Below are 12,286 nucleotides of genomic sequence, written 5' to 3' on the forward strand. Positions count from 1 at the left end.
TCAAGCTAGTCACTGTTTATCATTGTGTGTAAGTCAGTGTGTGTGTGTGTGTGTGTGTGTGTGTGTGTGTGCATGTGCATGCGTGTGTGTGTGTTGTATGCATGCATTTCTGTCTATGTATGTATGTATGTATGTATGTATGTATGTATGTAAGTGTGTGTATGTCAGTACATTGTGTGTATGTGTTTGTGCATGGATGATGTGTCTCTGTATGTGCATGTATGTGTGTATGTATGTATGTATGTATGTATGTATGTATGTATGTATGTATGTATGTGTGTGCATGTCAGTACAGTGTATGTATGTGTGTGATTAGTCACTAAATTGATGAATCACAATGTAATGATACCCACTCTGTACAATTTAGTCAATCAACTTTGTGTAATTCTGTATGTCCAAACTCCATAGTTAGAGCTGAGCACTAGGTGGCAGTATGATCAGCCAGATATAGATACCTGGAACGCCCCAGTGTACTGTGTGTGACACGCTGTTTGTGATGGTTGAGATGATAACGATGAGGGCGCACAACCACCTGTTGATTCAGTCCATTATCCACTCCATTCCACATTGATTCCGTTCCTTGGCAATTACAGTTTAACAACAATATTACTATTCTATATGTTATCTTCTTGATCTAAAAGTCTACCATATAAATAAGAAAGTTAAATTGTTAAATCTTCCGATGAAATCCCTAAATTCTGACAGTTTTCCTGGAAAATGCATGTCCAGGAGAATTTTTATTCTGTTCATCGAAAATACTCACCTTTATTATACTACTATTGGGTTACCCTTTTGCTTTTAGCCTAACTTCGCAAAATAAAGTCGTGACCCCTGACCCACCTGTGGCTATCCCATGATGCCCCTTTTCCCCCCAGTACTAAATTTTGCGAGCGAAAGAAGACGTACACTTTCTTCGCTCACGACAAATTAGCCTTTTCAAGCCTTGGTGGATTGTTATAGCTGACTTCTGTGGCACCCAGTCCCTGGAAACCCCAGCTGAGTCCTTTCTTTTATTCTTTTCATTCAATTGTGCTTGTTTTAAGCTTCGCTTTTCTTTATTTGTTCTGTTTGTATTGAGCGGTCGTCTGTTGTGTTCCGTTACACGACCGTTTCAATTTTTTCCGCTTTTGACTATTGTTTAAAGCGTATTTTCAAACCATGCTTCCGAACCAAAAGAAGGGGTCTTGTGGACATGTTTTCCACATGGAGGACCTCCACAAATTTTGCCCTTCTTGTCGGAAGTGTTCCCGTACTTCACCATGCAAAACCGTATGCGGTCATTGGGTAGACGATCAATGGCAGGAATTCGATAAACCTATTGAATCGTCACGTAAACCTAAATCAAAGCAGAGTAAGCGGACCTCCGCTGCTCCGAGCACCGATTTAGATAAATTTTCAGGTAAGTCTTGTGTAAGTGTGGGTTCTCCCACGACAAAACGCCCTTCTGAGGGCGAGGTCTTAACCACAACGGGTTCTGAAGTACGGGTTTCTCGTGGACCTATGCAGGACTCGTCCGATAAGGGACGTCCTGATACGGGTATTGTTAGTGGAGAGTGTCCTGTTATTACAGACAGCCCCTCTTCCTACAAACCTGATTCTCGTTCTCCGTCTCCGACACCTCAATATAGCGGTCGGTTTCGAGAACCTCCCAGGCGAACTGACGTAAACCCTTCGAGCCGTCCACATACCGTTCAAGGGTCGTTCAGTGAACGACAAACCATGCCGTCGAATATGCTAGATTCTTCGCGTGGGGTAATACCGGAAGTCAAAAGACGCACTTCCCGCCATACTGCTAGCGGATCACGTGATCAGTCACCTGATCCTAGGTCGATACCATGGCCTCCTACGGGGACGCTACCATATCCATTCAATGCTATGGGCTACCCACAAGGTGAAACTTCCACAGATTTGGATCCAAGACAAAATCCATTTCCTTGGACTGCCTTTGGCCAACCTACAGGGTTTTGGCCTCCACCTAATTATTGGTCACCTTATGGTTACCCCCCCACCATGGATACCCATCAGTCTAGGGGTCCCTGGGGAGGAGGGGATAGAGGAAGAGAGAGGTCACGGTCGCCTTATGACCGTTCCCAGTGCCACCGTCGTTCACGCAGTCCGCCGGAACGTGACGTAGGGGTACTTCGATTTCGCAGAGATCGCTCTCGTTCCCCACGCCGCTCGCACAGTCCACCGAGGCGCGGGGATCGTAGATCATCGACTTCACCGAGACGCTCTTCCAGACCACGCATTCCGGTAACGCGTGAAGAGCGTTCTCCCTCGTCTTCACCGACACGTTTCTGCCGCTTACAGGGCGAACGTTTCGGATCTCTATGGAGACGCGATCCCGATGAAATGTCCTTAACGGCCCCAGAGGATCGCGACCTTATTGGGGGAGCTGGCCATTCGGATGACGATCGGGTTAGACCGCCGCCCTCTGAATCAGAGGGGAGAGCGCCCTCTCCGGAACGCTTTTCTGATATTCCATTTAGTCAATGCGTTGAATGGGTTTATCAACAGTTCCCAGATAAATGTACCCGTCCCACTGCAACGAATTCGGTACAGTCTGAGACAAGCTTAGCGTTGGAGGGCCAACTCGACCAGACGGAGTATCAACCTGCTACACTCCCCCTCTCAGCTATGGTCACTTCAGTACAGGGTAAAGTGTCCTCAGAGGTTTGTGGCAAGGGTCCAGGTCAGCCGCCAATGCGAATGAATAGGTACCCTTGGTTCCGCTATCCAGGGAAACCTTATCGTACCCACGCAACCGATCAACGTGTCAACTTTCCAGAGCTGGACACTGATGCTGATGCTGTTGACCAAGATCGTGATGGCTTTAAGAATACTACCATTGATAATAAGCACTTATCACGGTTAGGAGAAGGATACGCATTATCCCTTCGGATATTCTCCTCTATTGATTGGTTCCTTGCTACTACGGTGTCAGAGATGAGGTCCGCCCATCCTGACTCACAGAAGATATTTCGTCTGATGCAGGTAGTTAATAAAGCACTTAGCCACGTGACTGAGCAGACGACTAGATCACGTGCTGCCTTGTTACTCCTTCAGCGAGATGCTTTTCTACGTCGTAACTCAATTGTGTTGCCAACAGAATTAAGACAGGAAGTTCGTGCAGCACCGATTGATGCACCTTCTCTATTTGCTGGCACTTTAACTTCTATAGCTAACCGTGCCAGCGAAGCAAAGCAGCGGGAGCGTTTGATTTTTGACACTCCCCGTTCGAAACCGCGTACAAACTTCAAACAGTCCCCAGTCAGTAGTAAGTCCCCTGTGACAAACATCTCGCGAGGTTCACAGAGGGGACGAGGACGGGGTAGACAGACTTCCCGAGGCCGTGGTAGAGGCAAGCCTCAGTGGTCTGTGACAAACAAAGACAGCAAACCCGGACCACCCTCAGGGAGGGGTTCAGGTGGTTTCGCGCAACATTCCTGACGGTGCTCCCGTCTTTACCGCCCCTACTACACCCTCTCAATCAAGCGTAGGGCCAGTAGGGGGAAGGCTCCTGTCATTCGCCAAAGAGTGGCAGCTGATCACCGACGATTCCTTGGTTCTTTCAATAGTAAGAGAGGGTTATCGCCTAGAGTTCGAACGTCACCCACCACTTACAATGTCTCCCTTTGTCACAGTGCTTCCAGACAACAAGCAAAAAAGAGAAGCTCTGTTAGAAGCAATTCAAACCTTAGTCAAAAAAGGGGTAGTCAGACAGGTGAACGCTACCAATGCAGGTCCAGGGTTTTACAACCACCTGTTTTTGGTGCCAAAAAAATCGGGGGGGTGGCGCCCGATTCTGAACCTAACAGCACTGAATCAATTCATGACCGTGTCCAAGTTCAAGATGGAGACCACGCGATCCATTCTCGCCGCTGTTCAGCCAGGGGAATGGATGGCGTCAATCGATCTAAAGGACGCATATTTTCATGTACCGATTCACGATTCATGCCATCGGTTTCTTCGTTTTGCGGTGGACGAGCAGATTTTCGAATATGTTGCTCTTCCCTTCGGCCTTGCGACGGCCCCCAGAATCTTCACTCGTATCATTTTAGCCCCCGTGGCATGGCTACATCAAAGGGGCATTCTGCTTCACCCTTATCTCGACGATTGGCTTCTTCGCAGCATGACTCAAGAAGCCTTAGTTCTTCGGGTTCAAGAGACCCTATCCGTCCTAGTTCGTTTGGGTTTTCTCCCCAATTACGAAAAGTCGCAACTAGTCCCCACACAAGACATGAACTTTGTGGGGATGCATTTTCTAACATACCGAGGTATTGTCTGCCCCCCTCAGGACAGGGTAGACAAGCTAGCGAGTGCCATTCATACGATCCTTCCCAGGCATGCCACTCAGGCAAGGGTAATACTGTCCATCCTAGGGTTGATGAATTCCCTTATAGATCTCACCCCATGGGCACGTTTGCGTATGCGCCCCATCCAATTATACCTATTGGCATTCTGGCGCCCATCATTACACCCCCTCTCTTTCAAGGTTCCTATTCGTCCGTCTCTCCGCTTGCACCTGCTTTGGTGGGTGGACGAGAACAATTTGCTAGAAGGGAGGTCCCTAGTGTATCAAAAGGCGAACCTGTCCCTTTTCACCGATGCTTCGAAAGAGGGATGGGGAGCCCACTGCGACTCCCAGGTGGCCTCAGGTCAGTGGGGGGGAGTAACAAGTCAGAGACACATCAACTGGTTAGAACTCAAGGCAGTCTTTCTAGCCCTAGTGCAATTCGAGACTCTGGTGTCGGCTCGCCACGTACTGCTCCACTCCGACAATACGACAGTGGTAGCATATGTAAACAAAATGGGGGGCACAAAGTCACCAGACCTCTGTTATCTGCTCTGGGACATGATGTTTTGGTGCAAAGAGAGGGACATAACCCTAAGAGCACGACATCTCCCCGGCAGACTGAACGGAATCGCCGACGCTCTCTCTCGGCAGAAGAAGGTTCGGCCAACAGAATGGGAGATCCCCCAGGAGGTAGCAAATCAGGTCTTCGCTCACTGGGGAACCCCCCTGCTGGATCTCTTTGCAACTTACCACAACACAAAACTGCCAATGTTCGTAGCTCCAACTCCGGACACAAGGGCAGTAGCGACGGATGCGCTGTCAATCTCATGGGAGGGAATATTAGCGTATGCTTACCCTCCAATAGTGATTCTTCCTCTGGTCCTTCGCAAGGTACAGGAGGAGGATGTAGTCCTTATTCTGATAGCACCGCTATGGCCAAATCGGTCTTGGTTCCCTTGGCTTCTGTCTCTTCTAGTAGATTGCCCAATTCGACTCCCACAGAGGACAGACCTTCTCTCTCAGGGTCGGAGCATTGTTCACCCCAGCCCAGAGATTTTTCGTCTTCACGCATTCAAACTATCGAGAAATCCCTCGTTCAGAAAGGATTTTCTACTGACTCTGCCGCGGTTATCGCAAGACCGCAGCGGGCAAGTACTCTCAGCACTTACAACAGCAAATGGGAACGATTTTGTGATTGGTGTCAGCGAAGGCAGATTGATCCAATCCATATCACTACCAGAGACTTTGCAGACTTCTTATTAGATCTCTTCAATGTTAAGAAATTTGCTGTAAAGACTATAATGGTATACCGCGCAGCAATTGCATCTACCATTAAGAGTACAGGAGGAAAAGACTTTGGTCAAGATAAAGTCTTATCTAGCATGATTAGGCATTTCCATATCAAGCGTCCTCCTAAACCTATTTCGGTCCCTCAGTGGAATCTGGCATTAGTCCTGAGGGTACTGGAGAAAGCTCCCTTTGAACCTCTGCAATCAGTTTCATTGAGAGCAATGACACTCAAAACAGTCTTCCTCTTGGCCTTAGCATCAGGCAGAAGACGCAGTGAGATCCATGCTTTGGATGTGAGCAAGGGGAGAATTACTTGGTCTGAATCACAAGTAATTCTCAGGCCTCACCCGTCCTTCTTAGCAAAGAACCAGGTACTGGGGTCCTTTTCTTCCCCCATTACCCTTCTTGCGCTCTCTAATTTGGTAGGTTCTGACAAACAAGAGAGATTACTTTGTCCGGTTCGAGCCATATGTTGGTATTTGCATCGTACCAACTCATTCAGAGGAGAGAGATCACGTCTCTTCATCCCTTATGACCCCGACAACAAGAGCGATTGTTCGGCGGCCATAATTTCTAAGTGGATTATTCAGACAGTCAGATGGGCATACCAGGAAGCATCTGATGATAGTTTAAGGTTATCCCGGGTCACAGCCCATGAAGTTAGAGCCATCTCAACTTCTTGGGCAGTACATGCAGGAATTCCAGTAGCAGAAGTACTCAAAGCTGCTACTTGGCGTTCTCCTAATTCTTTTATAAGCTACTATCTTAGAGATATGGCCCAGGATGCATCTGAATTGCAGTCTCTGGGTCCAGTCTGTGTCAGTCAGCACATTGTATAATTGGGATGTCAGGAACTCCCCCCTCCTAATTGGCTGACAAATTCTAACCCAATAGTAGTATAATAAAGGTGAGTATTTTCGATGAACAGAATTGAAGTTTCTACCGAAACTAATTTCTGTGAAGAGAAAATACTCACCTTTATGTGAATCCCTCCCACCACCCCACAGTTCCTGTTTCGTGTACTTTTCCGTATTTTTGTCTGTTTAATATGACAAAATTTAGTACTGGAGGGAAAAGGGGCATCATGGGATAGCCACAGGTGGGTCAGGGGTCACGACTTTATTTTGCGAAGTTAGGCTAAAAGCAAAAGGGTAACCCAATAGTAGTATAATAAAGGTGAGTATTTTCTCTTCACAGAAATTAGTTTCGGTAGAAACTTCAATTTTCCAATATTGCAAGTCTATAAGTTCACAAATACACCCATGATGATTATTATCAGCATGAGCAGGCAGCACTAACAACGAGTGTGAAGCTACCATCATATTCATATTCATATTCACTTTCAAAAGTTGACCTCTACGATCAATGTGAATATGATGATAGCTTACACATTCATCATCAGATTCGAAGTACTTCCGAATGGGTACGAACATGCGTTCGGCAAATCACATATCCTTCATTGGCAGGTTGAAATCATGTGATTGTAATTACTTTTCATTTGATTTGCCTGGATTTGCATGCTCTCTTGTTATTTTTGCCAGAGTATCCAATTTGCACCATGAATTATTGTTGTCATGGACCATTATTTTTCACAATCGATTGCGTTGACCGATCCTGATAATTTTGGTCTTGACAACACTATTTTGTGTAAATTTCACCAGTGTAAGTGTTAAGTAGGGTTTCAAAGATAGCGGCACTGCGGGAAATCAAAACATACCCAGCCAGGCCGTATTTTATTACATTACTCATACAGGTTTTTTGTACACCCAAATATTGATATTTCATTTTCAAAGATATGGGAAAGGCATACTAAACATCCAAATTAGTTTTTTATATGACAACAATAATTCATGGTGCACATTGGATACTCTGGCAAAACAAATCCACGCTAATCAAGTGAAAAGTAACTACAATCACATGATTTCAACCTGCCAATGAAGGATTTGTGATTTGCCGAACGTTGTTCGTACCCATTCGGAAGACTTCGAATCTGATGATGAACGTGTGAAGCTATCATCATATTCACATTGATCGTAGAGGTCAACTTTTGAAAGTGAATATGAATATGAATATGATGGTAGCTTCACACTCGTCACTAACATGGCTAATGCTGTACTGCCAAGGTCATGACCTTTAGATTGGAATCCTGCTAATTATTAACCAAGTGTAAATAAAAACACGCTTGTAGTCATAATGGCGGTTATTCATCATGTAAAAATACAGTTAGATTTGAGTTGATCCGTGACATGCTGCACTGTTTTGTGAATGTTCTAACAAAAGACTGGATATAAGGTATGTCACAATGCAACCCTTTCCCTTCTATTTCCATACTGAGACATACATTGTCAGTGTATGTACTACTCTGAGATTGATTCAACGTATCGTATCTGCACCACTGAATCAGGCCTGAATATTCAGTAATTCTATTCATACATCATGGTTTTATGAGGGCTACTCATGATTCACATAAATAAACGACAAATCTACACTCTCTCATATTGATTTGGAAACACTACAATGCTGCAAACGTCATCAGGTTATACTAGCAAAGTCAACATTGCCACATGTAACGTCGAATCACAGCACCACGAGATGTCTATATGTCACACGAATCTGTATGTATCATGTATGTATGTATGTATGTATGTATGTATGTATGTATGTATGTATGTATGTATTGTTTTTATTTTTAATTGTAATTGTATTTATATATCTTTTTTTTATAGAAAATACAGTCTACAGCCATGACTTCGAAATTACTGAACTATTGTATTCCTATTAGTGTATTATTTGTAATATGTTCATTGATAGTCGTAAGTAAACATTTTATAATTTGTATGAAAGTCACCCTGAACAAAAACCACAACAAAACAATAACGACGATGACAACAACAACAACAACAACAACAACAACAACAGCAACAACAACATCAACAACAACAACAACAACAACAACAACAACATTAACGAAAAGGAGGAAAGGTTCAGTCTATAACGAATTTATGTTGATAACGTTTGATTTCTCTCAGGAACTGAAGGTGGCTTTAAACAAACTGTTTTAAATCTGTTGCCATTTTCTATTTATTTTTTTTTCTGTTACAGTTTCGTTTTGCCATGAAGAGTACATTGGAAAGATGGCTTGAACATCCATTTTCGCAAGACAACGTCGCACACTGGTACTTGGCACAACGAATGAACCAAATGGATTTACCATACGACTCAAAATACACAAAGTCAGAGAACCAAAATGTCGGAATTGACGTCAAAGTTAACTATACTAATGATGTACACGTTAAGGTAAAGACACCTAAGGTAGTACCTACATTTGGAACATTGGCCGACAAATCGTTCTACAATTTAGTACAGGATAAAACTGAATATAAACGAGGAGATATAATTCATCTACGACTCGAAACAGCCGACGCTAGAGGGCGGCATCGCAGTCGTGGAGGCGATTTCTGGTACGCTACGATGGGAAGTCAAGATCGGAATTTTCTCACAGCTGGTCGTGTTACAGACTACAAAAATGGATCCTATAGTGTCTATTTTTACGCAGGTTATCAAGGATATATGAATATTAATATAACATTGGTCTATAAAGCGGAATCAATTGATTGGTTGGAAAAAGTGTATAGACCAAGTGAAAGATGTGTCACGTGGAAAGGTTTTTATAAAAATGACTCAATTAGCGAAACGACAGAATGTGTAGTGGAAAGACACACCAGGACAAACTTCGATAGATGTGAATACTCCGATCCAGAAGTTTTAGGTCAAACCTTATTGGTTTGTGAGAAACCACGTGAGTTATCATGTGACCATCTGACATACATGGAATCTAAAGATATGGGGGCGAGAGTACATGAACTGCTAGGACCCCAAGACTACCTATATGACAAGTAAGCATTGTCCATTAATTAAATTATTAATTTATTCATATAAATCTAATCTTGTTTTTCTTCCTACAATTATGATTCGACAACAAACTATATACATATACATATAGATATGTCATCATCAGTCATACTTAAATCATAAACATCTCTCTCCAACGTATATGCTTAAACACACTTCCGAGAAAATACTTAGTCTTGCATGAAGACGGAGTAAGGTGAGACATTCCAACGTACAATGTCTCTTACCTTCTCCGATCCATTTTCGATTCGTGGTTTGAAAAGTCTATTAAACTGAGCAGATTAGTCCAATATCGAAGGAAGTGTGCTACATCTTTTCTGTTTTCTCAACAGATCCAATTTATTTGTTCCAATTCGTGGTTCTCCCGATGTACTCAGTATACAAGGTATGGCTGATTTTGTTATCCATTCAAATACAGTAATGTATTTGCTATAACATTAACGTTGAATGAATGAAACTTCATGTAGCAAACGGCAACATTTCATGTATTTACCTCTATTTCTGTGTACATCATTGTTTGCTTATGATGAAGTCGTTCGAGTTGAACACTACTGCCCAGCATGACCGTAGGAAGAGGCGTTCAATTCGGGGGACCTAACCACATGAGTTATGTCTGCCTTGTTGTGGGCCATCGAATTCAGAACGTCAACATCCTAAACATAAATGTTAATAATTGAAATCTAGCTGATCCTTATACTCTGACTTTAAACACATTGGCTGTGATAATGGCTGAACAATTCTTCAGGATTTGTATGTTGACTGAAAGATAAGCCGTTGTGGGCGCTCTTGTCATTCCTCAGAAGGGATATGGTAAGGACGCTCCCGACGACGAATTTCACAATCTATATGTGGTATGGATTGATAGCAATGTACCTTGTATAGATTTATTATAGATGTAAAGAGAACTGGACTGATGTAGCACGTCATCAAAACAGATGATAATGCTACCCTTTTCCCCTGTATACCTATTAATTGTATCAATGTGGTCGTTGCAATTCATTAGCTACCCCGCCCCCTCTCCTCTGACTAAAAACCTTTCTTCTAACCGTGAAAACACGTGATCAATCTTTTTAATAATTCCTCGTTACCATTTCTGATCAAGACTCCCTAGGTGTTCCCACAGCAGAGTCCGAACTACCAGGCTGCAGTGCTGGTCTCCATGACGACAAACCGTATGGATCTGGATATTGGAGAGATGACAATTGGAATTCATTGATATGCAGAAATAAACAATACACAGTTAAAGAAGCCCAAACATGTTTACACAATAAGCAAATTTACTTTCTAGGCGATTCAACCACTCGCCAGTTGTTTCTTGCTTTGATGGGGTCGCTAGGTTACCCGGCTGACGTCAGGATGCCAGATCAAGCCCTTCTCAATGTCACCGATTTCACTAGCTATCAGGATCACATGAGGATGTATTACGCCCTCGTGCAAAATAAGGAACTTAACATAAATGCGACGTTTCAGTTCCATGGTTTGCCAATCACTGGTAGAGCCAAATACCGCGTAAAAGAACCCAACCCCGATGTTATGTTTGAGCAACATATACTTGATGCATTGTCCGATGATGACTGCAAATACATTGTGTTAGTCAGTCCATGGGCACATTATGTCCAATGGACCCCGACAAGTTACCTTGAACGATTAAACCTCCTGAAGAAATCGTTAAATAGATTGAAGGAACGTTGTAGCAATACTATTATGATTATAAAGGGCTCCCACCAAAGAGATCATCGATCACCTGACTCTCATATCTATGCCAGTGACTGGATACTGTACGATATGAATAAAATCTTGCGTCGTGTCTTTCATGAAGACTGGTGGATATTTCTCGATGTTTGGGACATGAATTTATCCTTCTTATCTCCATGGAACCGACCAAACAATGTACACATGCCATATAGCGTCATCAGAGAAGAACTGAACTTCCTATTTTCACACATGTGTCAAACTGAACAACAAAGGTTGCAATAAAGGGGGCTTCTTTTTATGAAACCATTACGATAGTATTGCAGTCAGATTCAAACGTGAGACAAGCTGGGGACAAAGGAGAGTTATATTCGGTTCATTGGGACTTCAGTTTCATCTAATTTCAGTTTGATATTAGATAACCTAGGGACGAGAAGAAAGCGTTACTATTGAACCACTGTAGAGTATTATATTTAGGTTTAAACTGCTATGTACATTTACTTCGTTATAAAATTGATAGAGGGTTGCGGGTCAGGGTGCTGGTTGGGTGTGGAAACCATGTGGTGGCGGTGAGGGGGAGTAGTCAAAACTCCTTGACATTGGGGAGGGGGTGTATCAAATGACTTTGTATTGTTCGGAGAGGGAATTGCACAAGAAATGAGTTGAGATTTAAAGTGGCCATGACTTTTTTACTTCGCAAGACAACTCTAGTATGTTTTCCTACTTTGAAAAACAATGTGAAACAGCATTGACCAAATCCGTGTTTGTAACTCAATAAATTACAGAAAGCTAAACAGTGTGTAAAAGGTTTCTTATTGTACAGCAAATATTTTTTTTTGATGTTTTGCAATTTAGCAATTACAAATAAGGATTTAGTACATGTTGTTTCCCGTTGTTTGTTTAAGTACAAAAACACAGTAGAGTTGTTTACATTAAAAATGTCAAATGAATACCCATTTGTCATCCATATGGTCACTTTAACAGGGGTATGAGGGGTATGAACAGTTTTCACATGAAAGGATGACTTGAGCTACCAATAACTGGACTTTCATTGTGATATATCGTTAGTAACATTTGATATGTTACATGTATCAG

At 43.0% G+C, this 12,286-nt stretch overlaps 1 protein-coding gene across 1 annotated transcript; it reads left to right on the plus strand.

Annotated features, from left to right (window-relative positions):
* Positions 1-6,450: 6,450 nt before the first annotated feature.
* Positions 6,451-12,141, plus strand: LOC144444614 (NXPE family member 4-like). The gene is made up of 5 exons (XM_078134100.1): positions 6,451-6,763; positions 8,314-8,400; positions 8,690-9,483; positions 9,832-9,884; positions 10,602-12,141. The coding sequence occupies exons 2-5, from the start codon at positions 8,332-8,334 to the stop codon at positions 11,474-11,476; spliced, it is 1,791 nt and encodes a 596-aa protein (XP_077990226.1). The 5' UTR covers positions 6,451-6,763; positions 8,314-8,331; the 3' UTR covers positions 11,477-12,141.
* The last annotated feature ends 145 nt before the right edge of the window (positions 12,142-12,286 follow it).

Source organism: Glandiceps talaboti, chromosome 13 (assembly GCF_964340395.1).
Source record: "Glandiceps talaboti chromosome 13, keGlaTala1.1, whole genome shotgun sequence".
Lineage (NCBI taxonomy): Eukaryota > Metazoa > Hemichordata > Enteropneusta > Spengelidae > Glandiceps > Glandiceps talaboti.

Coding starts and splice junctions, on each gene's coding strand:
- LOC144444614 (XM_078134100.1), top strand. CDS start 8,332: ATGACTTCGAAATTACTGAACTATTGTATTCCTATTAGTGTATTATTT. Junction 8,401..8,689: donor TAATATGTTCATTGATAGTC/GTAAGTAAACAT, acceptor TTTCTGTTACAG/TTTCGTTTTGCCATGAAGAG. Junction 9,484..9,831: donor CAAGACTACCTATATGACAA/GTAAGCATTGTC, acceptor TTTTCTCAACAG/ATCCAATTTATTTGTTCCAA.